This window comes from Cryptotermes secundus, unplaced genomic scaffold (genome assembly GCF_002891405.2).
Source record: "Cryptotermes secundus unplaced genomic scaffold, Csec_1.0 scaffold247, whole genome shotgun sequence".
Lineage (NCBI taxonomy): Eukaryota > Metazoa > Arthropoda > Insecta > Blattodea > Kalotermitidae > Cryptotermes > Cryptotermes secundus.
Genome location: NW_019740656.1, coordinates 2,092,062 through 2,116,456, shown reverse-complemented (window position 1 = coordinate 2,116,456; position 24,395 = coordinate 2,092,062). Strand labels below are relative to the sequence as shown.

The 24,395-nt window shown below is 38.7% G+C and overlaps 2 protein-coding genes and 1 long non-coding RNA gene across 26 annotated transcripts in view; 2 read left to right on the top strand and 1 right to left on the bottom strand.

Annotated features, from left to right (window-relative positions):
* Window positions 1–13,037, bottom strand: part of LOC111872383 — a 35,346-nt gene extending 22,309 nt beyond the window's left edge. The window contains exon 1 of the long non-coding RNA XR_002844220.2: window positions 12,963–13,037. This is a non-coding gene — a long non-coding RNA (uncharacterized LOC111872383). The remainder of the gene's footprint in view (window positions 1–12,962) is intronic.
* The window catches only part of LOC111872382 (collagen alpha-1(XVIII) chain), a 378,674-nt gene extending 360,245 nt beyond the window's left edge, over window positions 1–18,429 (top strand). For 20 of the 24 annotated variants that reach the window (XM_023866208.2, XM_023866202.2, XM_023866207.2 and 17 more), the window contains 12 exons: window positions 555–563; window positions 1,223–1,309; window positions 3,289–3,450; window positions 5,326–5,461; window positions 6,963–7,031; window positions 7,867–7,982; window positions 9,746–9,838; window positions 10,982–11,104; window positions 11,729–11,743; window positions 12,983–13,177; window positions 15,100–15,215; window positions 15,438–18,429. In XM_023866208.2, coding sequence (XP_023721976.1) covers window positions 555–563; window positions 1,223–1,309; window positions 3,289–3,450; window positions 5,326–5,461; window positions 6,963–7,031; window positions 7,867–7,982; window positions 9,746–9,838; window positions 10,982–11,104; window positions 11,729–11,743; window positions 12,983–13,177; window positions 15,100–15,215; window positions 15,438–15,741 — 1,425 coding nt within the window. In that variant the 3' untranslated portion in view covers window positions 15,742–18,429. The remainder of the gene's footprint in view (window positions 1–554; window positions 564–1,222; window positions 1,310–3,288; window positions 3,451–5,325; window positions 5,462–6,962; window positions 7,032–7,866; window positions 7,983–9,745; window positions 9,839–10,981; window positions 11,105–11,728; window positions 11,744–12,982; window positions 13,178–15,099; window positions 15,216–15,437) is intronic. The other 4 variants (XM_023866203.2, XM_023866209.2, XM_023866205.2 and 1 more) reach the window with 4 other exon arrangements.
* Window positions 18,430–23,372: 4,943 nt separating this feature from the next.
* Window positions 23,373–24,395, top strand: part of LOC111872432 (cyclin-dependent kinase 14) — a 266,395-nt gene continuing 265,372 nt past the window's right edge. Inside the window, exon 1 of the mRNA XM_023866349.2 lies at window positions 23,373–23,563. Within this exon, the coding sequence (XP_023722117.1) occupies window positions 23,509–23,563 (55 nt within the window). The 5' untranslated portion in view covers window positions 23,373–23,508. The remainder of the gene's footprint in view (window positions 23,564–24,395) is intronic.

Sequence of the window (24,395 nt, the reverse complement as noted above, 5' to 3'; positions counted from 1 at the left end):
GGAAAAGTGATAATGTGGTAGTTTTTCCATTTGCTTTCCACATCGCAGTACAGCAGCCGTTCAAACCACTCTGGTCACGCCTGTTGCTATACGAACTTGAACCATCTCGAGCATCATTTGCTCTGTGCTTCAAGTCGCTGCTGATGACGCTGCTTCCGGCATACTGTGTGCAAAAACTTCTTATTGGTTCCGTCACCACAATTCATTTATAAACGTTGTATATTATTTGACATGTTTTGGCTCTTTATGGTCACCATCAGGTACGCCCACTCTCTACTTTTGCTGCTGTTTTCCCCTACACTAGCCAATGTTTAAAATTGGGGGAGGCCATACATGTTATTTGTCAATATTAATGCAAGCGTAACTATAAAACATTAAAATACTAAATTATTAAATTGTTGTGGTGTAATTAAACATTAAACATAGAAGCATTTGTTTTAAATTTCTTAGTGCAATAATATATACTTGTCAGTGAGACATATGCCATTGATTGCAGTAATGTAGATCTGCAATGATTCTGAAATTAAATTTTATTTTCCTTTTTGCAATCCAAGAATTTAAAGGTATGTATGTTCCAGTTTTATTAAATACTACATTTCAAATAAGATTAACTGTCATATATTGCTCAGCATTTGTATTAACATGGGGGTTCTTTATATGAAACCCATCTGGGGACTGTTTGGACTGGAGACCATTAAAATATTACCAATTGAAGCAAGTTGTTTGATTCAATGTTCTTACTTCATGAATACTACTTCACTGAGTCCATGGAAAATTGTGTCATCCACACAACCATGTGGTCACCTGAAACCAGCCGTATTCACTAGTAGTGCCACAGAGGGTTTCAAACAAGCCAGGCATCTGGCTCTTCCCCCCATGTTTTGGTAAGAAATCAGAATTGAAAGAAATGTGGAAGTATACCAGATATTGTTACCAAAGAAAATATTTTAATTATTTTGAAAAATTATTCTCTCTCTCTAAAGATTCATAAAAACAGAGGCTTAANCCCCCCCCCCCATATCACATATCTTGTCCATAGATGCTTTTTTAATGAACTACGGAATTCTCAGCTCTATCCTTGTGTGTTTCTTCTCTTTTTTCCATTATTTCTGTTTCTTGACTTTGTCATGTGTAATTTCCATTTCCTTTCCCCTTGTTTTCTTGTCTCAGTCTGTCATAAACATGCAAGTATTGCCTTATGCCATTCTGTCACATGTTTCAGGGCTCTCCTGGTCGACCTGGAGTTCCTGGTCTTCCTGGACTCAAGGGGGAGAAAGGCGATCCGGGAGAGCTACCATTCAGCTTAAAGGTAAGGTATATCATGTGTACTGCTGGTTGCAGAGTTGTTTATGTGTGTTTCTTGTAACAGTGCTCATCAGTAAGTTCCTTTGGCACAAGAAGTGCTTCAGCCAATTGATTATCTCATTTTCTATGATTGCCATATTCTTGCATGTGATGCTGAGTAGTTTGGTGACTACATACCAGCATTTCCGACAAAACTGTTGCCTCCAACTGCAGGGTTAAGGAAGTGAGGCAAGTCAGAAGAATGTAAGCAAGCAAGTTTTTTTTTTTTTAAAGTTTCTTGGGGTGGGGTGACACTGAGTTCACTTAGTATGTCAGCCACTAATTGGCTTATTCTACCAGCCCCGGATGATAGATTATTAGTGTGGAGCAGTCAGTGGAATGAGAATTGGCATGGGAAACCTGCCTCAGTGCCACTTTGTCCACCACAGATCCCACATGACATGACCTGGACTCAAATCCGGGCCACCAAAGCAAAGGTTGGAACCAGGGTTGTGAACAAACTGTCACCATCATTGTCATCATGTTTATCATCCTTTCCAGTACTAGGCCTACTGAGACCTGTTACAGATATTACAGAGCTGAATGCTCCCACCATTTCAGTCCTTCCAGACTTCTTTTGCCTTTTGGTTGATAATTTAAGATCCTTTTGGAATGCTGTCAGAGTTGTTGCATCACAGCCGAAGGAAATGCTGGTACACAGAGTCTGTATTTAACAATGCTACCCCCATACTGCCACTCTGTGTCCAGTAATCAGTTAAGTGGGACTTACAATTGCTTTCCAAGTGTTACATAAATAGAAATGGACTAAAAGTCGTGAAGATAACTGAAGCACACTTAACTGTAAGGAAATTTGTTGCATATGTTACATTATTGTCTTTCTGAAACATCTCTGAGGGGATGTCATACCTTGAGTAGGCAATCTTATGGAAGAAAACCCCTGTGTAGTCAGTGAGACTTCCAGTATGGCGGTTTTGCTTCCCACTGTTTGTTGAAAATAGAATTATGACATGACAATGTACATCACTGTCGGAAGATGACATACCCTCAAAGATGTTTTAGGTGCTTACTTACTTACTTATGGATCTGCGCCCTTCTTGAGGAGCTGCCAAATCTGCAGCTTCTCACGAATTTCCCAACATTTTATGGAACCCAAAGGTTCATTATCGTGTCCACAAGAGCCTTACACTGGTCCCTATCCTGAGCCAGACCAATCCAGTTCATACAATCCCATCCCATCCTATCTTTCTATGATCAATTTTAATATTGTCCACCCACCTATGCCTTGGTCTTCCCAGTGGTCTCTTTCCTTCTGGCTTTCCCACCACTATCCTATATGCATTCCTCTTCTGCCCATTCATGCTACATGCCCTGTCTACCTCATCCTCCTTGACTTGATCATTCTAATTATACTTGGAGAAGAGTACAAGTTATGAAGCTCCTCATTATGCAGTTTTCTCCAACCTCCTGTCACTTCATCTCTCTTCAGTCCAAATATTCTCCTCAACACCCTCAGTCTATGTTCCTCCCTTAATGTCAGAGACCAAGTATCACACCCATACAGAACCACAGGCAAAATTATAGTTTTCTATGTTCTAATTTTTATGTTTTTGGACAGTGGTTAAGAAGACAAAAAGTTCTGGACTGAATGGCAGCAAGCATTACCCGAGTTCAGTCACCTCTTAATTTCCTCCTCAATCAGGTTTTGATTTGTTATCGTCATTCCCAAATATCTGAACTGTGTCACATTTTCAAAACACCTGTTTCCTGTCTTTATGCCATGATTTTGCCCTGCATTTTGGTGACGAGACAGCAACATATAGTTAGTTTTCTCTGTGTTTACTCATAGACCAACCTCCTTACTTGCTTCAATTAAAGTATGTGTGTTTTTCTTTATGGTATCTACATTATCACCTAGTAGATTCACATCATCGGCATAGGCCAACAGCTGATGTGTCCTGTTCAACACAGTTTATTATATTTCAGGCTAAAGTAGAAAAAGGAGATAAAGGTGATAGAGGTGATCCTGGAGTTGGGATCATTGGACCACCAGGTCCTCCCGGCCCCCCGGGTCCAGCTACGCATGGTGAACTTGACGGCATTAAGTACATTCCAGTTCCTGGACCTCCGGGACCTCCAGGCAATCCAGTAAGTGGTTATGATCAGAGTATGTCTTTTCTGTGCTTATTCCTCAAAACAACTTGAACTCTTCCTCCGCACAGATCATCTATATTACATTAGTAGACTCATGGCCACCCAAATGATTGAGGTGAATTGCTTTTGTAGGGTCTGAGGTTCATGGCAGTGGTCATGAAGAGTTCTGTCTTCTCAGATATAACACTGTGTAGTCTGTTGAAAATCAACTGGCATTTCAGAGAAGCGTATTGCCTCCATCTTCATGGTCAAAGAAAATGCCAAGCAAGACATCACCATGAAGCAGGGAACAAGCACAGACTTTGACACTTGAGGTGGACGTGATATGCTTCTCCTGAACATCAGGTGACGTTCAGTGGACTACACAACATTATATCCCAGAAAAAGGAGCTCTTCAACATATTCTTTGTTCAGAGAATATGCATTGGTGAATGAATTTTTAATTTGATGGGCATGACTTGGCATAATTTTTCAAGCCCTAAACCTACTGTATATTTCATTCAACATTTCTGTGTCTAGATCACAAAAAAGCATTTGTGGGTAAAGAAACATTCCTGTCGAAACCATGTGCGCATTTTATATAAACTGGTCATTTCTTTCTATATTTTTTATGTTCGTAATTTCTCGCTCAGGAGCTTCCAAAGTTTGATTCTTTTATTATTAGGACATACATGATTTTGTGAAGGAGATGTCTGTTCTACAGATTTTACTAATATTAAAATAAAAGTACGGCAGTGGAAGCTGAATCACTGGGTGCACAAAAGAGCAAATTTCATTGTCTACTTGCTGCAGTGAAACCTGGGAGAACTACGCCTCTGCTTATATGGCAATAGTATGTAGTGTACTCCCGATTGTCTGTGAGCCACTTCAGGTATAGTTGCTTCCCTCTATAGTACCTATTAATTTTAGTATGCCCATCTTACCGTATGCATGCAAAAACAAGAGAATCAGGGGACTGATCTTCATGAAATCAAATGTTGAAGAATTTTATTAAAAATTGTCACGATATTTCACTTTCCATTTAGATCAAATAATTTTAGCAACCATTTTACATGAAGACTTACATGCATTCCTGTATCTTAAGTGTAAGGTAAAGGTAGAGGTGTCCCTGTGCTTAACTAATTAAGCACTACACTATGAAGGCGTTTGGGGGAGTGGATGTATAGATCCACATTTTCTTGACCTCGGCACTAGTTGGAGGTGAGTGGTCAGCTTCACGTCCCGGCTGCTTAACCCCCTGGGAAAAGCCCCCGGTATGCCAGTCTGGACAATTAGAGAAGTGAAAATTCTTGACCCTACCAGGACTCGAACTTTGACCCCTCAGTCATCCAGCCCATAACCAGTCACTATACCGGCTATGTTATCCTGGCTCTTAAGTGTAACTTGTTAAAAAAAATTTCTGAAAGGAAGAATGTTTCATACAAAAGTTGTAAATAAAAATGAACCTCACATTTTATGTACTTACAATTTTTCTGTAATTCTTACAGTTGTAAAGATAATTAAATAAATGTGATGCTGTGTGTGCTTTTCCACATTTCCAAGGAAAAACCTTGGATTATCACTGTTCATGTATCTTTTAGATGGAACCTAGCCCCTAGCATTGCGTCTGTGGTGACAGGGCCAACCAAGATGGATATAATGGATTACTAAACAGTAGTGCATATTTGTTTGTACACTGTGTAATGATTTGTAAGTAAGGCAATTCAACGTCTAGTAAGTCCAATTACCAATCCAAACCCCATGTACAGTCACTATCATGCAACAACATGCATGAAAATATGATGCATTAATGAATCCATTTTTCATGTGAATCTTTATCAAGTCAGTGTTTTTCCTTAGGATTGTAGCTCTTGTATCATCTCATTGCAGGGTGCCCCCGGTCCACCAGGTGTGTCTCTGATGGGTCAGAAGGGTGAACCAGGTGCTCCTGGGTCAGGAATGAGTAGAGGCATTATTTTTGGTGATCCTTCAATGACTGCACCTCCTTCAGGTTTTAACAGAGCAGGTGAGGGTATCATGTATGGCCGTCCACTAACGTTACTTTCTTAATTTCGCAAAAAGGAATTATTAAGCATTTCATTCTGCCCACTCACTACTCAGAGAGGTTACTGAACCTCAGGGTCTGCCAATATTACTGACATATGCAGATCCACTACTTTATGGTATAAGAAAAAACAAAATCAGTGAATCAGATTGATGTATTCATAAAAATTACCTACTACTTAGAAATGCAGAGTTAAAAGTTGTCCCTGTGCCTATGCCATGAAGACATATGGGGGAGTGGAAGTATAGCTCCACCATTCTTGACCTGCGCACTAAATGAAAGTGAGTGGTCAGCTTCACACCCCTGTTGCTTTACCCCCAGGGAAAGAGCCCCTGGTACTCATTGGATAGAAGGTTGGATGTGCCTCAGTGCTGGTCTGGACGACGTGGAGAAGAGAAAAATCTACTCCTGCTGGGGTTTGAACCCCAGCCATTCAGCCTAAAGCTATACTGACTCAGCTATCCTGCTTGGAGATAATTTCTAGATCAACACATATATCAGAAAAAATTAAATATAGTTCTGTTTCAGTTCAGAATCTTTCATCTTGTCTGAAATCTCTGAAATCGTGAGCAACTGCAATGTTCAGGACTTTTCCACCTGTTTCAGTCTTCAGGTTATGTGAACCTCTCCCTTCTTCCTTCAGGAAGATAGCTTCTGAGAAGTCTGATTAGTTGCCATTCTTAAAACTTGTTCAAAATATTTCAGTTTGTGTTCTTTTACTTCTCATAGTTTCAATGTATTTAGTTCTTGTCTAATGTCTATGTTTCTCTGTGTTGTCCATTATTATATAGCCTGCCACTGACCTCAGGAATCTCACTTCAAAGGATTTTACCTGCTATACTGAAATGTAAAAATAAAAAATATACAGAACTACAATTCTGCCTGTAGTTTTCCATGGGTGTGAAACTTGGTCTTTTACATTAAGGGAACACATAGACTCAGTTTATATGAAAACAAGATGCTGAGGAGAATACTTAGACCCACAAGGAAGTAACAGGAGGCTGGAGAAAACTGCATAATAAGGAGCTTCACTATTTGCACTCCTCAGTCTACATTGTTGGAATGACTAAATTAAGTAAGATGAGATTGGCAGCTCCACATGATAGGTGAGGGTGATTGTGGAGCAATTGGTGGAATGAAGATTGGCAGAGGAAACCGAAGTACTCGGAGAAAGCCTGCCCCAGCGCCAATTTGTCCACCACAAATCCCACTTGACGAAACCCGGGCCGCCGCAGCAGGAAGCCAGCAACTAACTGCTTGAGCTATGGCCATATGCCCTCTGCATTTAAAAGTTTGAGGCTCTCGTTTGGTAACGGAAACTGATTCCGAGCATGATGTACATCCATTTGTTTCAACAAGGAACTGCACTGTTATTACTGAGACCACACCTCAGGGTATATTAGTAATATAAGAGAGTGCTTTTTGTAATATCTTAATATGTTTGCTTTTAATGCTGCTAAAGGAAGTGTACGTGGAAGCTTGGAAGAGCTTAGGGCTCTGAAAGAACTGACACAACTCAAGGATTTAAAGGGTAACTTATGCAGGGCCACTGTATACACCGAGCAAAGTGGGCAAATATGTCGTCTCCTTAATTTTAGACACCCCCACTATATAAAATCCATTTGAATCCGTAGCATTTAAGTGACCGACATTTTATTTTTGTTTACACAATTTCAAGAGTTTCTAATTGCTAAAATTAGTTTAATAACCAATATATACAGCAAGTATTTTATGAATATATCAGCAGGTGTTTGTTTCAAGATCATGAGTTCTAGTTCAGTGTTGCATTTCAATACAACGTTCAAGGTGTTACAGAGCCCACTACTGTTATTATTTTCTTCAATTCTTCAAACTCAAGTTCGTCTGTGTATACTGTACATATATAACAAATATTATAGAACAGTTCAACAAGTGATTGTCTCTTCATATAATGACATCCCACAAAAAGTTTCAGTCATATTGACTCTCATCATGTGGTATATACCAGTAATTTGCATATAAAGACTGAAACCGAAGTACTCGGAGAAAACTTGCCCCAGTGCCACTCTGTCCACCACAAATCCCACTTGACCAGACTCGGGATCGAACCCGGGCCACCGCGGTGGGAAGCCAGTGACTAACCGCTTGAGCTATGGTGCGGCCTTCAGAATATTAATAATCATGCTGAGTAGCGTGCTTTCATATTAGCAATGTTGCTAGTTCAGGTAATCCTTCAGATAGTTAGTTAAGTAGAAACATTTTAAATATTTCACTTAAAGGTCAAAGTATCATACCTGCTTTTCTCATTAACATTTCCAAATTCTATTTAGTGTAGGGATCTTAGTTATTTTGAGGACAGTGTTACATGATAGTTAAAAATGTTTTAGGTTCATCTGGCATGAATCGGCCGTCCTCTGGCGGACCTCATCATTCCACGGAGAGTGGACCAACTAAAATAGTTCCTGGTGCTGTCACATTTCAGAATACAGAAGCCATGACCAGAGTAAGTGGATCATAAGACCCTTTCTTGGAATACAATAGGTCAAATGCTGCAAAAGCCAACAAATTATTTTTTTAATGAAATACATTTTGAGTACTGTGTATCTTACCACAGTGGCAATGCTCTAAGCTCATGTTTGGGAGATTGTGGTTCAGATCTAAGTGAGGGACTAGCTATACATGTCTTACCTCAGTTCGTCTAAGCTATTGCTGGAATATGACCTTGATTAAGCCATGACTGCTTTCATCCTAATCCTATTCTGTTCATCTGTCATTGTATAGTCTAGCTAATGACAGAACTGTAAAAGTAATCCACATAAAAAGTAGATCTGTATAATAAAATCAGAATTTATGTTATTGTATATAAAACTTTGTGTTGGGATTAATTATTCACAGTGTCATCTTTTGGACTGTGATACCATGGAATAATCTCTGAAGATGGCAGCAACAAGTTCATTTGAATTGGTGATATCCTCCAACAGGACAATGTCAAACCAAAGACCACAGTCTAAACCCTCAAATCTCATGAAACAGACACTTCGCACATCATGAACTGATTATATTGGCTTGGCATATTTGCATTAAAACGGCCACAGCTTAAGACAGCAGCTAAGTGTTAATTATGACAGGTCTGTCAGTAAATGATATCAAGTTGGATACACTGATCTTTAAAGGAAATAACAGGCTTTCATGATATCTATACCTCAGATCATTTGAAGGTCATCTGAGGAAGTCCTGTGAGAATTTCCATGAAACTGTACTTCCACTGTCAGCCTTGGAATTTCTAGCAGGTAGTTCTATGGCAGGGCTTGGCATTTAAGGGGTTAAGTCTTATAAATTAATTTACATTACATTACATTTACTAGTATTATGTTACAAATTAAATGATTATAAGAAATTTATGATTCAGGTATTTTAAACCATGCATGCATGCATGCACGCACGCACGCAGATATATATGAATCGTAAACTTCCCTTTAATGTTGTACACCTCCTGAAGATGGACTTGTATGACTGAAACATGATGGGGCCTTAGCAACATATAATCAACATAAGGAAATGAACCAGATTTACTTAAAAGGTAAAGCTATGCCTGTAAGAAGCCCATAGGTCTGTGAGACATCAAGGCTCCCATGTTTTCTAGACAACTGACTCACAGGTGGCGGTGAGGTTGTCAGCCTTACACACTAGTCATCCATTACCCCCAGGAAGATCCCTGGCACTAATTTCTGTTAGGGGCTGAGCTGACCTCAGGGCCATACTGCGGTTGGAAGAATTATATCAATTGAAAAATCCAATGACCTCATCGGGAATCAAACCTGCGACCTTCCGGCTTGTAGCACAGTGCCTCAACCAACTACGCTACCATATGCCCCCTAGATATGCACAGATTCTAATTTACATGTCACTGTCATATAGGCAGTCTACTGGAAAGATGTAGCCTATCAAATTATTTTACCATGTTAGAAACTTACTGTGAAGGAGTGAGGGAAGCTACAGCATCCATTAAGATATTAAGCTACAAGTGTCCGTGTTTCAAGCCAGAATATGTCTATACCATTACAGTTACTTCCCACCAGGGGCAGTGCAGTCAAGAAAATGGTGACATACGTACAGAAAGCAAAATGTGTTCTGTGGTTTAAGGAAAGCAAATCTGTGAAACAAATGAAGCAGTAAAAATAATTTGTGCTCACTGTGTATAAAGAGAATGGAAGTGCTGAAGGAATTTCAACATCTACATATTAATTGGCTCTTTTCTTTTTACAGATGTCATCAGTAAGTCCAGTTGGGACTATAGCTTATATAATTGATGAAGAAGCACTTCTGGTCAGAGTCAACAATGGTTGGCAGTATATTGCGGTAAGCTGTGCTGTTTTGTGTCTCCCTGTCCCTTTATTTGTACTATGAAAAATACATAGTAATGCAATACAGATCTCGGAGAAGAAGAAACATTTGAAGACCTGGCAGAAGGTAGTCAGATCAGTAGTTTGACTGGAAACAGGTACCAGTGGCCTAAAACTTGACATCATACAGAAGAAGAAACATTTGAAGACCTGGAGGAAGGTAGTCAGATCAGTAGTCAGACTTGAAACAGGTACCAGTTGCCTAAAACTTGACATCATACAGAAGAAGAAAGATATTGTTCAGTTTCTGCTGATCTCACTCACACACAATCTAACCAACCCTTTGGTGAAATAGACCCAAAGCCTGGCCATCGGCCATGTTCCTGAGTAGGCTCCAGGCATCTCCATCCTCATTGCACTCTCCCAATGATTGTATGGCCACTTTCCTAAACATGTCCCCATCAAAATTTTATGTGCAGTTCATATCCTAGCTCTTCTCCATAATTAGAATGATGAAATCAAGGAGGATGACACGGGCAGCACATGTAGCACAAATGGGGGAGAAAAGGAATGCATACAGGATACTGGTGGGAAAGCCAGAAGGAAAAAGCCCACTGGGAAGACCAAGATATAGGCAGGTGGACAATATTAAAATGGATCTCAGAGATAGGATGGGATGGTATGAATTGGATTGATTTGGCTTAGGATAGTGACCGGTGGAGGGCTCTTGTAAACACATTAATGAACCTTCGGGTTCCATAAAATGCTGGGAGGTTCTCAAGTAGCTGTACAGGTGGCAGTTTGTCAAGAAGGGCTCAGCTCCTTGAATGAATGAGTTCATGTCTCCCCCATCTGAGTTATATGAGAAGCCTTTCATAACCTCCTTGATTTCAGTATCTTTCAAGTTGTGCAGTTCATTTTAAATGTAGTTCTTCAGCTTCATACTGTGCTTAGAAAATGGTTTCACTATATATATGTTGCTAGTGAACAGAATGATGATGATCTCACTACATTCTCTCCAATTCTGATCCTGAACAGACTTCTGCTGTCTCTCAGTATTATACAAAATGAGAAATATGCACGTGATAAAAAGAAAGACACAATACTGATCTTTGTTTTTGGTAAATAGAACTGTATTAATAGAGATTTTTGTTTTCAGTTGGGTGGGCTTTTGCCAATCACAACACAGCCTCCACCAACAACAACACCGCACTCTGTAAAACCTCCATTTGAAGCTTCCAATCTAATTAACACTAAACCAATCCCAGTTGAGGGGCCCAGTGTAAGTAAAACTCTTGCTTTGAACTCAAAGAAAATTGCTAAGGCCTGAATAAATGTTTGCAGTTTTAACAAATAACCAGTGAGTCAAAATTAAGACAAATTATCTAGACAAAGACATTTAAAAAGTGAGGTGATAGAAAATTTTGTATTTTGGCTGATAAACATGTGTATAAGCCAAATTACATGCTAGCATTTCAGATTCTCATGGAAGTGACAAAGATTACTCTCTTGTGGGCTATGTACTGTGGTAGACATGTACCAGTCTCTGTCCCACTGCCTTCAAACAGACAGTAATCTTCATAAACATATGCTAATTCTGGAAGTGACGGAATTTGAGGTTCTTGTAGCAGTGACTATGAAGAGAACTATCTTCTGGGATGTGACTCCATCTTCACAGAGTCAGAGAGTAACCCAAACAAACAACCTGCAAGAATCAAGCAGCAAATCAGGCCTCTCTTTGCCACTTACTTTGTATTCCTCCAAAACACAGGTAAACTTTTGCCAGAGTGTGTGGCGTCATATCCCAGAAAAGAGTACTCTTCTGAAAGTTCTTATTTAGCTTTAAATATGCCTGAAAATTAAATAGACAGTGACTGAAAGTATTATATTTTCATGCTTCTCAAAGTGGTACCCAAGAATGGTAAGCATAAAACATTAAGTTCTCATAATTAAAGAACTTAAACAGGTTAGTACACTCAATCTACTATTGGAATCATCAGTCAGCGACACAGACCATTATATCTTCATTATAAAGTTCCCAGATTCTGTAAGATTTGAGGTTTTCACGGTGGTGACTTTGAAGAATGCCATCTTCTCGGATGTGGTGCTGTGTACATCTTGTGTAAACCGACATTTCGGACGAATGTATTGCCTCCATCTTCAAGGTAGAAAAATCCCTGCTGGCCCATCTCCACAGACCCTTCCTCTTTCCTCTGTTGATTTCCCATATGGCCCACTCTCCCTGCCTCCCTGTTCTTATATAGCTGGGTGTTTTTGACTTGTGACTCAGTCTGCAGCCACCTGCTCACAGTGGTTCCTCACTCACAGATTTTTCTTGCCCTGAAGATGGAGGCGATACTTTCCTCCTAGACGTCGGTTTACATAAGATCTGCACGGCGCCACATCCCACAAGATGGCATTTGTCCCAAATTCTGTTTCCGAAATACTTCTGACATTCATTCGCTGGTGGGAAATGCAAACATATGGGACTTTTCTCTGTGAGGTAGCCTACACAAGGTATGACATACCCTGTTTAGTAGAGTGGATATAGTATTGGCAGTTCTACCCCATGATTAAAATCTTATTGTTCAATTATGCATTGGTTTAACTAGTGGAAATTAATATGATAGACTTAGAGCCACATTTATAATGAGCTGCGAATTTAATTCATGATTATTCTGAAGACAGTATCTAAATGGGTTCATAAACATATTTACTATGTAACTACATGCACAGGATTTTACATTATGCACTGGTCTGTATGCCGCATGCCACTATTTTCAGTGAAACTACATAGGACAGTCACAGGAACACAATAAGAGGGTGTTAACAGGTTTGCAAAGAATGCGACACAGCTCAAAGTGTCACTGTAAAACCTTGGGTTCAAACCCAAGTAACTTTAAGTGACATTAATGGTGGATGAAATGACACTGGAGACGTTTTTGTCTGAGTTTCTACAGTTTTGCCTTAGTAAACACCATTCCACCATTATTTCATACACATCTGTCACTGCCCCTTGACATGTGCGATAGCCCTGACCAGGCAGCACATTATTATATCCTTCATCTTGAAATTGGGGGCTTTGTGTCTGACCTGGCACTTACTGATTATAGAGTAAGGATGTTTTTGTTTGTTCTTACCTGACCACATGTACTTCCAGCTGAGGATGGCTGCCTTGAATGAACCGTGTACAGGAGACATGACAGGTGTCAGAGGAGCAGACTACTCCTGCTATCGAGAATCACGACGGGCAGGTCTGCGTGGAACATTCAGAGCATTCCTTTCCTCCAGAGTTCAGAACCTGGATTCGATAGTGCGTTTCTCTGACCGAGAACTGCCAGTTGTCAACATCAAGGTAACGTTACACAACCGGTGCTGTAGGCAGCAAGCTGAGAACAGAATGTGTGCTGCATTAGGCAATTTTCTGGATTTTGGGTCCTCTCATGTAATGAAGTGCCACCCGTATATGTGCCATACTGTTAGATCATACTGAGCAAGTTGGCTCAACCAATAATGATATTAACTAATCTGACTGAAGTCTTTCATGACTTACTTCAGTCTCTCCAGGCAAATGCTTGGTTAGTTCCTCAAATTATGCCATGACTGCTTCATTCCACATAATTTCCAATTTATTATTTATTAATTATTCTACCATTTGACACCATTATTTATTATTATTATTGGAGGGGGGTGGGTTTCCCCATGCATCTCGACTAATAGTCTATTGTACGTCCCCCTTTGATATTCTACCAGTTGCCATACCCTACCGGTACTGGTGTGTGCTATCAGCCCCGTTCAGCCAACGAGGTCGGCCCTCCGTACCCGATGCTTCCCCCACCTACCAGAGGCATTGGAAACTACTTGGGTGGGAAACTTGCCTAATTTTGCTCAGAGGTCTGCTAGAGACATGAGGATCTTTTACGTGCCGTAAATCTACGACACGGGATCCATGGCTTAAAGTCCCTCCTGGAGGACTTGTTCCCTGAATTCTTCCACCCTTAAAAATTCCACGACCTCCGCCGGGTTTGAACCCGCGTACCTTGAGTCATGAGGTGGGAATGTTACCCCTAGACCACGGAGGCCGCTATTTGTCACCATACAGTCTCAGCTACTGAAATAATTGTTAAATAAACCATAAATAAATAACTAACTAAAATGTATTATCTTCTTATATATCATCAGGCAAGATTCATCAAAGCATTCCTCTGATGCTTTATAACTAGCTGAAATGTCATGGATCACATTTTCAGGAGACGTACTCATACCTGTATATCAAACATGTTTAACCTTCTTTTGCTGTCCTTATGAGCACTCTCACATTTTTGTTGGCCTAACTCCAATGCACTTCTTTTTCTTCAGCCATGGATAACCCCTGTGGCTGATATGTTAGACTAATAACACCAATAATTCACAGAAAGAACACATATGAACTGCTACAAATGGCACTGCCAGTGTGAAACATAAACACTATCACTAAGGATTGGAGGGTGTGTAGTGGATTCATCTGGCTCAGGATAGGGACTAGTGGCATCCTCTTCTGAACACAGTAATGTAAATTTTGGTTACATAAGATTTTTAGAATTTGTTGAGTGGATGAGCAGTTATTAGCTTGTCAGAAAGAACTCATCTCCATGGAGTGAGCAAGCATGGGTGAGTTGGTTGGTTAGGCAGGCAGTTAATAATTCAAAGATTGTCATTATAACAGAGGCCATGAAACAAGGCCAGTTCTCCAAGCGTGAAATTGAGACTTAGTGTATGAAGTATATTTCCTTTTTACAGAAAATGTAATTTGATATAATCTGCCTATGAAATCTGCAGTGCTGTCTGAATGTTTGTTACATAATAAGTAAACACAATACATTGTAAATTATCTTTCTGGTAGTAGAAAATGAAGGTTTGCTGCTGCCAATTAATGGTCACAGTATGAACAAGAGCAGTAGAAATTAATTTTCATTTAACAGAAAGGTGTTGTAAAACCCCTGCACCATCCCAGATGGCCACTCTGTTCACCTGACCTCATTTTTCATTTTCTCTTTGGGCTGTGCCAGCCCAAAGAGCAACTGCCGACTTCTCTCAGAAGTAAGACCCGAGTTACTGTCTTCTGGAATGTGATGCCACATAGTCTGGTAGAGTTTTACAAATGTTTGGAGAACTGTGCTGCCTCCATCTTCAGGGTATAAGACCCTTGTATATTGTCACATCCTAGATGTTAGTAATCTTATCACCACTGTGAGAACCTTATATCTCCTGAATTACTTTTTTGTTGTAAATTTTCAGGGTGAAGTCTTGTTCAATTCATGGAAGGACATGTTCAACGGTGATGGAGGGTTCTTCTCTCAGCAGGCAAGAATATATAGTTTCAGTGGAAAGAATATACTTACTGACTTTGCCTGGTAAGTAAAATGAGACGTAATTACTGCATGCTACTTGTAAATGTGTTCAAGTTAAGATTTTCTCAGTTACATGTTCAAATTCACGGCATACCAATGAAACTTCATGTGGGAGTTTGAAGTGAATTGCTTCATTGCGTGTTTGATTAATGTACTAGTCCAAAAGTCAGAACTTTTAACTGGTTTGGTGGGTAGATTAATTTAGTTGATGTAATTGTTTTTTAGGCCACAGAAGATAGTGTGGCATGGTTCACATCTTCTAGGTGAAAGAGCTATGGATACGTACTGTGATGCATGGCACTCTGCTAGCACAGATAAAGTGGGCCTTGCCTCTTCATTGCTCAAGAATAAACTGCTAGATCAAGAACGATATTCCTGCAACAACAGGTTTGCAGTCCTGTGCATTGAAGCTACAAGTCAGTACTCAAGAAGGCGGCGACGCAGAAATGCTGACGAAGATAAAGAACTTTCAGAAGGCGAATACCAGGTACAATTGGAAGAGCTCATATCTGATAAGGGGAGGAAGTGATTTTAAATAGCATCTTTCTTCACTTTCCATTTCAGCATTCTTTTCAAAATGGATGAAAATAAATCCCAAGATATATGTAAGTACTGTAACTTTATTTTGTATGTACTTAAGATACATCTCAATGTAATGGATTATATGCAAGGTTGTAACAGGGGAAAAACAGGTTCAGAATTATTAGCTCTGGAACGCGATGAACTCGATGTTATACCAATAGCAGACTGAAATACAAATCTAGTTTAGGTTCTCTGCTACTGTATTGTAAACAATTCCAACTTTGATAATCTTGCCTCACTATACAACTGCATTCCCAAAACTAAGATCTACAGAAATAAGAGGCTATTTATTTCTCATGAAGGTCCTGTAGAGAATTTGATCCTGTGATCGTTATAATTATTCAAATGAAACCAATTTCAGGATTCTTTTAAGTGAGAGAGTTGAGGTTGTTAAAAATATACCCCATGGGCATTGAGGCACCAGTCTTCATAAAGAAGTCCCTGGGTTGCTGCCGGAACTGCTGCAAAACAGCCGCAACATCATCACTGACCCACATTGATAGCCCGCTGGCACTTTCTTGAGGGGCTGAAATGTGACTGGGTTTCATATGAACCTCGGTACAGTGGAAAATAAATATTTTTGGAGGATGAGTGGTTCATGGTGGCATAGACCTGTTTTTCTGGATTAGCCACAAAGGCCTAATTATCTGCATAATATTGCTTACAACAACTATTATCATTCCCTGATCATCTCCAAATGAAACTAAAGTGAGGTTTGACATTCTCACAGCAGTGACTAAGAAGTACTGTTTTCTGGTATGTGATACTATGCAGTCTGGTAAATATTTATAGATGTTTTGGAGGAACCTACTGCCCCCATTTTCATGGAGAAGTAAGACAGGAAAATAATTGTCCATAATATATGGGAAGGAGGACAAAAACTGGGGCTGAGAGCATTCAAACTGGAACAATGTAAAATGAATAGAAAAATGGCTGCACATATACAGTGACAGCCCCATCGAAGGCTTCTCTTTTTGTGTAGCAGTGTATCTGGAAACTAAACTGAGGAGAATCTTAAGGAAGTAATTTAACATCGATATTACTGAAATTGAACGTTAAATGAAGTAAAATAGTCCTATAATGGGCCAGACACGTACACAAGCTGCTTTCATGGATATGTCTTCCCATTGGTTCACTCTTGGTCCCAGGCCTACCTTCCCTGCTTCACCAACCGCTTCTAGTTTATTTTCCTTATTTGAAAACAAAAGGAAGCTTATGAGACTACCTTGCTGTCTGTGTCTATCTGCATACCCCCCCCCCAAATTCTTGAAAGCCGAGAGTTGTCCTGTTTATATAGCTTTAGGGAAGACAGCAGAGAAAGCACTGCCTCAAACATTTTCTACACAGTCCATGTCATATAAAAGGAAAGTACACATTAATCTTTCCCAGAACTTCTTGTTCCTGTATAGTTTACTCTCACTCTGAAGATGGAAGTAGTGGCTTCTGAAACATTGGTAAATATCCATCTATCAGACTAGCTCAGAAGACAGTAATCTTCAAATAAAACTAGCTTCATGTACCTCATAGCAAACTGCAGAACTACATGCTAACATATGTAAGCTATTTGTTTTGAACAGAACTGACACATTTTATGAGAACTAATCACATGACAGCAGTTTGTATCAGTCATAAAACATAATTTTATTGTTAAGTATATACTGTATGATTATGATGACCGCATATATATACAGCATGAAAGAATTCGAGCCAAACATAACTGCATATACCTAAGTCTGATTGTATCGAACCTATTCATTGGTGTGAACTGAAGTGTACTAAGTGATGCATGTCGTCATACCCTATTCAACAGTCCGGCCGAATGTGTGTGTTACATTGTCATAATATATCGGAAAAATAAGTGTATGTTGTTGACATTAACCAAACATATTTAAGAACTACCATGAAATCTCAGTTTAGTGTTCCTGCATTTAGTGAAATCCCATATTTAGTGCATATCGTTTCTGGTCCCGGCCAAAGCTAATGTAGAGTAATGTACTATTTTCCCATATTGAATGAATTCTGGTTTAGTACATAACCCACAAATACTGCAAGAAATCCGTTATACACATCTTGTGCCTCTATTCAGTACGACTGTAGCCAGAACAACACTTGGTATAGACATTTTCTTTCTGCCAGAAATCATTCTTGCATGACCACCATGTTTTATTTTCATATGTATCAACTATATTATAAATTAATTTGATATTACTGATTATATAATTGTATTTACGTTTGTAGGAACAGTTTAACTATTTATATACAGTCTTATAAGATTTAGTATAGCAAGTTGTTACCCAGAGACTCATTAAGTAGGGATTTCACTGTAACTCATTATCAAAATCGCAAACCAAAAAAAATCTTAAAAAAAAAAACTGAATGAATGCAGTAAAATATAAAATATTAATCCATTTCATATGTATAAGAACAAATATGATTATGAATGTGACAATGAAGGTAAGCTTTGCCTGTATTTGAATGTATGTAATGTACGTAATTTTGTTGTAAGATTCTTTGCCTTAGTATAGTTATTTATTACCACAACTGCTTCTCTTATGGAGATATGTTACCATTTTTCATAATAATACGCTACCAGTTCTGACGATAGAACTCTGAAAAAAAAAACAATATCTGAACTGCTTTAGGGACACAAAGTAATGCAGAGTGGCTCTGTCATGTGGATAGGGCAGTATCCAATTTGTTCAACTTTAGAGGGTGCAGTGTGTGGTTGAATTTGTATGTTTGATGTATTTATTTGTGATATATGTATTTGCACAGAGCTACAAACAGAATCCTGATCCACTCTTGTGTTCTTTTTACAATGTACATTTTATTTATGATTTTTAAGAAACTGATTGTTCTGTAGTAAATGTGTACATTTTATGCTGAGCCAATTATGTAGGTATATAATGTAAATGTACTATTAATTTAATTTATAATATTTACTGAATGTGTTCAGTATATTAATAGGAAAGAAATTATGATATAAAAGGAGACTTTCAGAAAGAAAGATGAATACTCTTATGTTTGTTCTTTAAAATAAATTACAAACTATTGTCTGTTCACTATAATGTTCTCTTGCTTGTGGGTAACTTCCCTTCACAAGGTAATAGTGCATTAATTTATCATTTTATGAATTTGAAAATGGAAAAGAGAGAATACCAAGAAAAAATTAGCATTAAGAAGCAGAGACAGCAGTGAGGATTTGACACCTGCAAGTTAGGCAGTGGACAAATACGGATGTATGATGTTTGGTCACCAGAAAAGAGAATCAGTCATTGTTAATTGGATATTGTGGCATACAGACGTGTTGCTAGGCAGACCTCAAAACAATGAGTCAACAGCTGGTAAATACATCAACAATATCCGAGTTATTGCTAGGCAACTGTCCACAACAGTAGTCGTACTGTTGTGGTGGTGTTTTCTGTTGGGCCCATCCCGGAACTATATAACAAGGATCCCCAGGCCAGCTGGGAGAACAGTCAACCCTGTATGGAGGCGGGGTCGAATACCTCCACCGTGACCCTGTGATACGTAGGAGGTGACAAAAAGGGAAGTCTCAATTCTGAGACAGTAAAATATGGTCGCGAGTCCCAAGGGACTCGGACTCGAGAAAGACTGCACTGGCAAGGACCAGCAGCATATACAAAAGACAGACCCATCCTCTCGTCAGAGAAGGCGCACCACAGAAACAAGACCATAACTGTTAAACGGTAATAATTAATATCTGGTCGTGAGCCCCAAATGAGGCTCAACACCAAGACTTACTGACTGACTGACAGTCAGTCGTAATGTGACTTTGACTTTGAGCTGAGAGAAACAGAGAGTTCAGTTGCAGGATATTCACTGGAAAGGAAGGACCTCAGCGTGGGAACCTGAAGGATCTCCACTGTTAAAAGCTGTTGCCGGGGAATGGCTAGGGAAGACACAGCAGCCTGGATAAGGCTCAGTGGTTGTTGTGGTAATTTGTGAATTGTGGAGATAATGGTGGCACTGTAATTACTGGTAATTCTGAGGGGTGTGTATAGGTGGTCAATAAATCCATTCACCAATCCATACCCAGTCTAGTCACCCATACTACGTGACAATATAAAAAGGACTTTATCTATATACATAATGAATTACTGCTCTAAGAACAAGTCATCAACTTCAGCTATTGAATGATTCAATACTGATTGATGTCAAATAACAATGTTTCATTTTGTCCACCCCCCAAATTTTTTTCTTTCTATGTACCAGGAATTAAATAATAATTTTTCTGGGGAGTAAAGCGTGGCCGGCGCGTAAGGCTGACAACCTTACCACCATCTTTGAGCCAATTGTCTAGATAACGTAGGACCCTCAACGTCTCACAACCCTTTGGGCCTTCATGGCCTGTTACAGGGATAGCTTTACTTTTACTTTTTTTTTTTACTTCTTATCTGCTGCTACTGCTACTAGAAAAAGTTTTAAACAAACATGAGCCCTTGCTGCATAATGTGTTTCAGCTCATAAATTCCTGACATGATGTGCATTCAGTGCCCACTTCCCAGGCCTGGGAAGTATGGATTTGATACTCCAAAACTGACATACAACTGCATAGATATCCCCTGTGTTTCTTTAATCTACTTTCCCTATTTTGAAAAATGAAACTAGGCATATGAGATCACCTTGCTGTGTGCCTGTATATGTAACCCCCCCTGTACTGTTTGGGCAACAGCTCAGTAAACACTTTCCTGTGGAAACAGATACACATGCAACAACAGAAGAACTGTTGGGCACATAGTTTTCTGTGTGTCAGGAAAGTCGGGCAATTAGTTCATGCCAGAACCTTCTGTTAAATTGGAATTCATCTCAGTTCTACTCATCTTATAAAAAACTCACACTTTAGACTGATCTGTGTGAGTCATTTTGTTTACAATTAGGGCCTATTATTTCTCTGGGTGTTTCAGTGTTATTTTACAACTTTTTTATATCTTATTTCTAGCTACCTAAAATTTTATTTCCTTGATTCTTCAGGTTGTCAAAAAAATATGTAATTTTTTTAGAATGTTGTTTGCCATGAAGACTAGCATATGCTGGAAGCAGCTATGAAGGCCAATGCTTCTTCAGGTATGTCTATTTATTCTATTTTTTGTCATTCCAGCTTTCCAGATATAAGATGTGCAGTGACAGAGACAGAAGGACAATGGTCACAGAAATAAGAATTTTGATACTCTTGGACAGTAATTCTCAAACATTTTATATTCCCTGTACTCCCTCAAAGGATTGAACAAATGTCTGAACCCCCATGGAAGAGTCTGAGAAAATGCACAGCTTCAACAATTCTAAATGGTTCTGATGGTGTAATTCACTTAGGATTTCTTAGGTTCTGGACTTCATTCTATGTTTTAACTCCACTATCTCTCTTTCCTTAAAGTGGAGTGCCTCATAATGCAGTCTTATCTGACTTCATTTTTCTTCATCCATCTTCGATCCAAACATTCTCCTTAGTACCCCATTCTCAAAAACTGTGGCCCCTTAATAATGTCACGTGTTGGGTGGGTCATGCGACAAATAACTTTACACCATCTTGGAGCAAGCGAATTTATTGCACATTCGCTCTTGCACTCACACAATTCACAATTACTTAATACCATACAAAACTACAGGAAAAATTACTGCTTTTTATATTTCCATCTTTATGTTTTTAGAGAGCTGACAAGAAGATAAGATACTGAACTGAAAAGTAGCCAAGTATTGCCCATATTTAATTTGCTCGTGTCATTACCCAATTTTCAAACAATCTATTAAGTGTCTTTGTTTTAATTTTGTTCTACACTCTGGTGACTTAAGACATCAACATACACTTGGTTTCCTCTGTTTACTATCAGGCTTCGTTGTATTTATGTTCTCTATGAATATATTAACATTATTAGCATAAAGCAGAAGCTGATATGTCCCATTCAATTTCAGTCCTGCCTGGTTTTCATGAACCTTTCTAATTGAATGTTCTAAAACAAAGGTGAAAAGCAATAGTGGTAAAGCATCTCCATGTCTACACCATGCTGAATAGGAAACAGACAAATGTTCACCTGTATGGACTTCACTATAGGTTTCATTTGGACATATTTCAATTATCCTGGCTTAGTTTCACAGTGAGAACATTGTACAGTACTTCCTAACTGAATCACAGGCTTTAATGAAGTCTTTAAATAGCTAATGTACTGTATCAGTGTACTACCTTTTTTTTCTGTGTCTGAAGACTGCTAAAACTCTGATCAGTAGTTCATCTGTTACATTAAAATCCAGTGACAATCCTCAGTAACTTCATCTATATATGGAGTTAACCTTTAGATGAGAATATTAAACATCCTGTATGAAGTTAACAACAATATGCCTCAGTAATTGCTATGAGTAGTCAATTTATCACCCATCTTCAACAATAATAGACTCCATCCATTGCTGAGGCAGTTCATCATTATTCCAAACAGAATTTACAGATTTATGGATCTTGAAATCTAATGTTTCACCTCTTGCCTGAATCAGCATGGTGAAACATTTTGTGTTCAAAACGTGCCTGGTTCAACACAGCTGGGACACCAAGTATCCTGAGATTTCCTGTGTTTCTCCTCAGGTCCTCCAGGAAAAATTCTGCATAGTGTTTTTAATTAAGACATGACCACACCCTTCCCAATTTATTATTCAGGATAAACTAATCAAACTTCAGACCAAAAGAAAATACCTATAAAGGAAATTAATTTACAGGGTAAAGGTGTAAAGACTATGTATATAGAATGGGTAAGACAGGTGACTGAGGATAAATAAAATTATATACCTACACAACGAAGTTAGCAGATCAATGATACACTAGAAAGAAGATTTTGAAGCCAGAGCAGGAATTAAATGTTTTTTCTGTGTTGACAAAATGGAGAAATTAATAATTAGGTCGGACATGGGACACATATTTTCATAATTTAACGGTACCAGAGACCGAAAAAATAGAGTTCTGCACCACAGCAGTCATCCTATAACTGAAAAGTCATGTGCCTACCAACGTCAAGTGATTGAAATAAGTGCAAACTACTGCAAACGTGCATCATAAAATATCTGCGGAAATCTAGACTCCTAACTGTAAAATATGCTGAGGACTGGTAACAATATTCTTCAGTATAACGCAACTATCTACTGCTAAGTTATCCTATACAGAACTTCATTTTAAGCCTCATAAAAACAATCGACAACAGCATTTATATTTTCGAACTTTAATATTAATTCAAGACCACTAACGTTCAACAAACTGGTGCTTACCGTAAATAAAAGAATAATGCAATCATCACATGTATCCTTATGGTTACTAAGCATTGTAAAATCTGTTATTTATTCGACTTATACCAACGACACAACTGTATAACAATAAATTACTTTTAGGTTAAGCGTCACCAAGCTTCATACTCCATCTACTGTCCTTGTCTTTTGCTTTCTCTGTGATTTGATCAGGCATGTGGAGAATTAGATGGCAGTGTTTCAAGAGCCGATATCAAGTGCTGCTATCTATGAAGTATTTCTCTATTCGAGTGCATACCACTGCACGTGAACAATCAAGGTGCCTATGCTTTGAGTCGGCAATGGCGGTGGTGGTGAGGTTTGTGTGTTGTGTGTGGTGATTTGTGCTCTTCATTTTTGGAATATCCGATATGATTATTTTAATTCGGTGAGACTGGGATACTTCGTACATTGGGATTGTTCTACATGAAGCATGAACTGTCAAGTGGATAAGACTTCAAGTAACTCGTCTTCGAAAACTAAGGATGGTGAGTCTTCGTAATTTTATAACTTCAAAATAATGTAGTCTTGTGGCCTGACTGAGTAATTTCACGTGTCAGAATGCATGAAACTTTGTTGACAGCTTCTCAGTATTACATGCTTTCCACGGAAGTTTATATTGCTATTTATAGACGTTTAGCGTGAAGACGTAGTAGTAGTCTAGGTGTTACTTATACGGGTTCATAAAAGTAGCTGAAACACGAAGTCTACTAGTCGAGACCTGTCATAATTTTAGATGGTGAAAAAGAACAAGCAAAGACATTCCCGAAGGGCATACAGTAACTCATCTTGGAGTTCGATTTGTTGGAATATATTTAATTGTATTTCAGTTTGACAACGCGAATTACGTCTGTCGTTCTGCCAAAAGAATTTGGCGAATTCGTGTTTCATTTATTTTGTAATATTAATTACAGGTTTTAGGTTATGAACAAATTTGGATTTGTAAGTCATTCGTTATATTACGATTGCATTGTTTTAGTACCAAAATTATGCAATTTTAGAAAGAAACCTGTTATTCTACACGTAATATTTAAGGCCTGTAGTTATGCGTAAGTAATGAGTTAGTAATATCACGACGTATTGTTCCCAGCGTGACAGTGTTACGTAGGTCACATTAGTTTCGCGCGCTTGAGAACGTGACGGAATGAACGCGAAAATGTAAATAATCATACAGCTCTATATAAATCAATTACGGAGGATCATTTGAATCATTATATTTAAATCTTACACATGAATGATTATTTACTGTAAATATATATATATATATATATTTCCTGGTGAAGGTAGATTCAATTGTTTTTTACGGTTTACTTCCTGTTG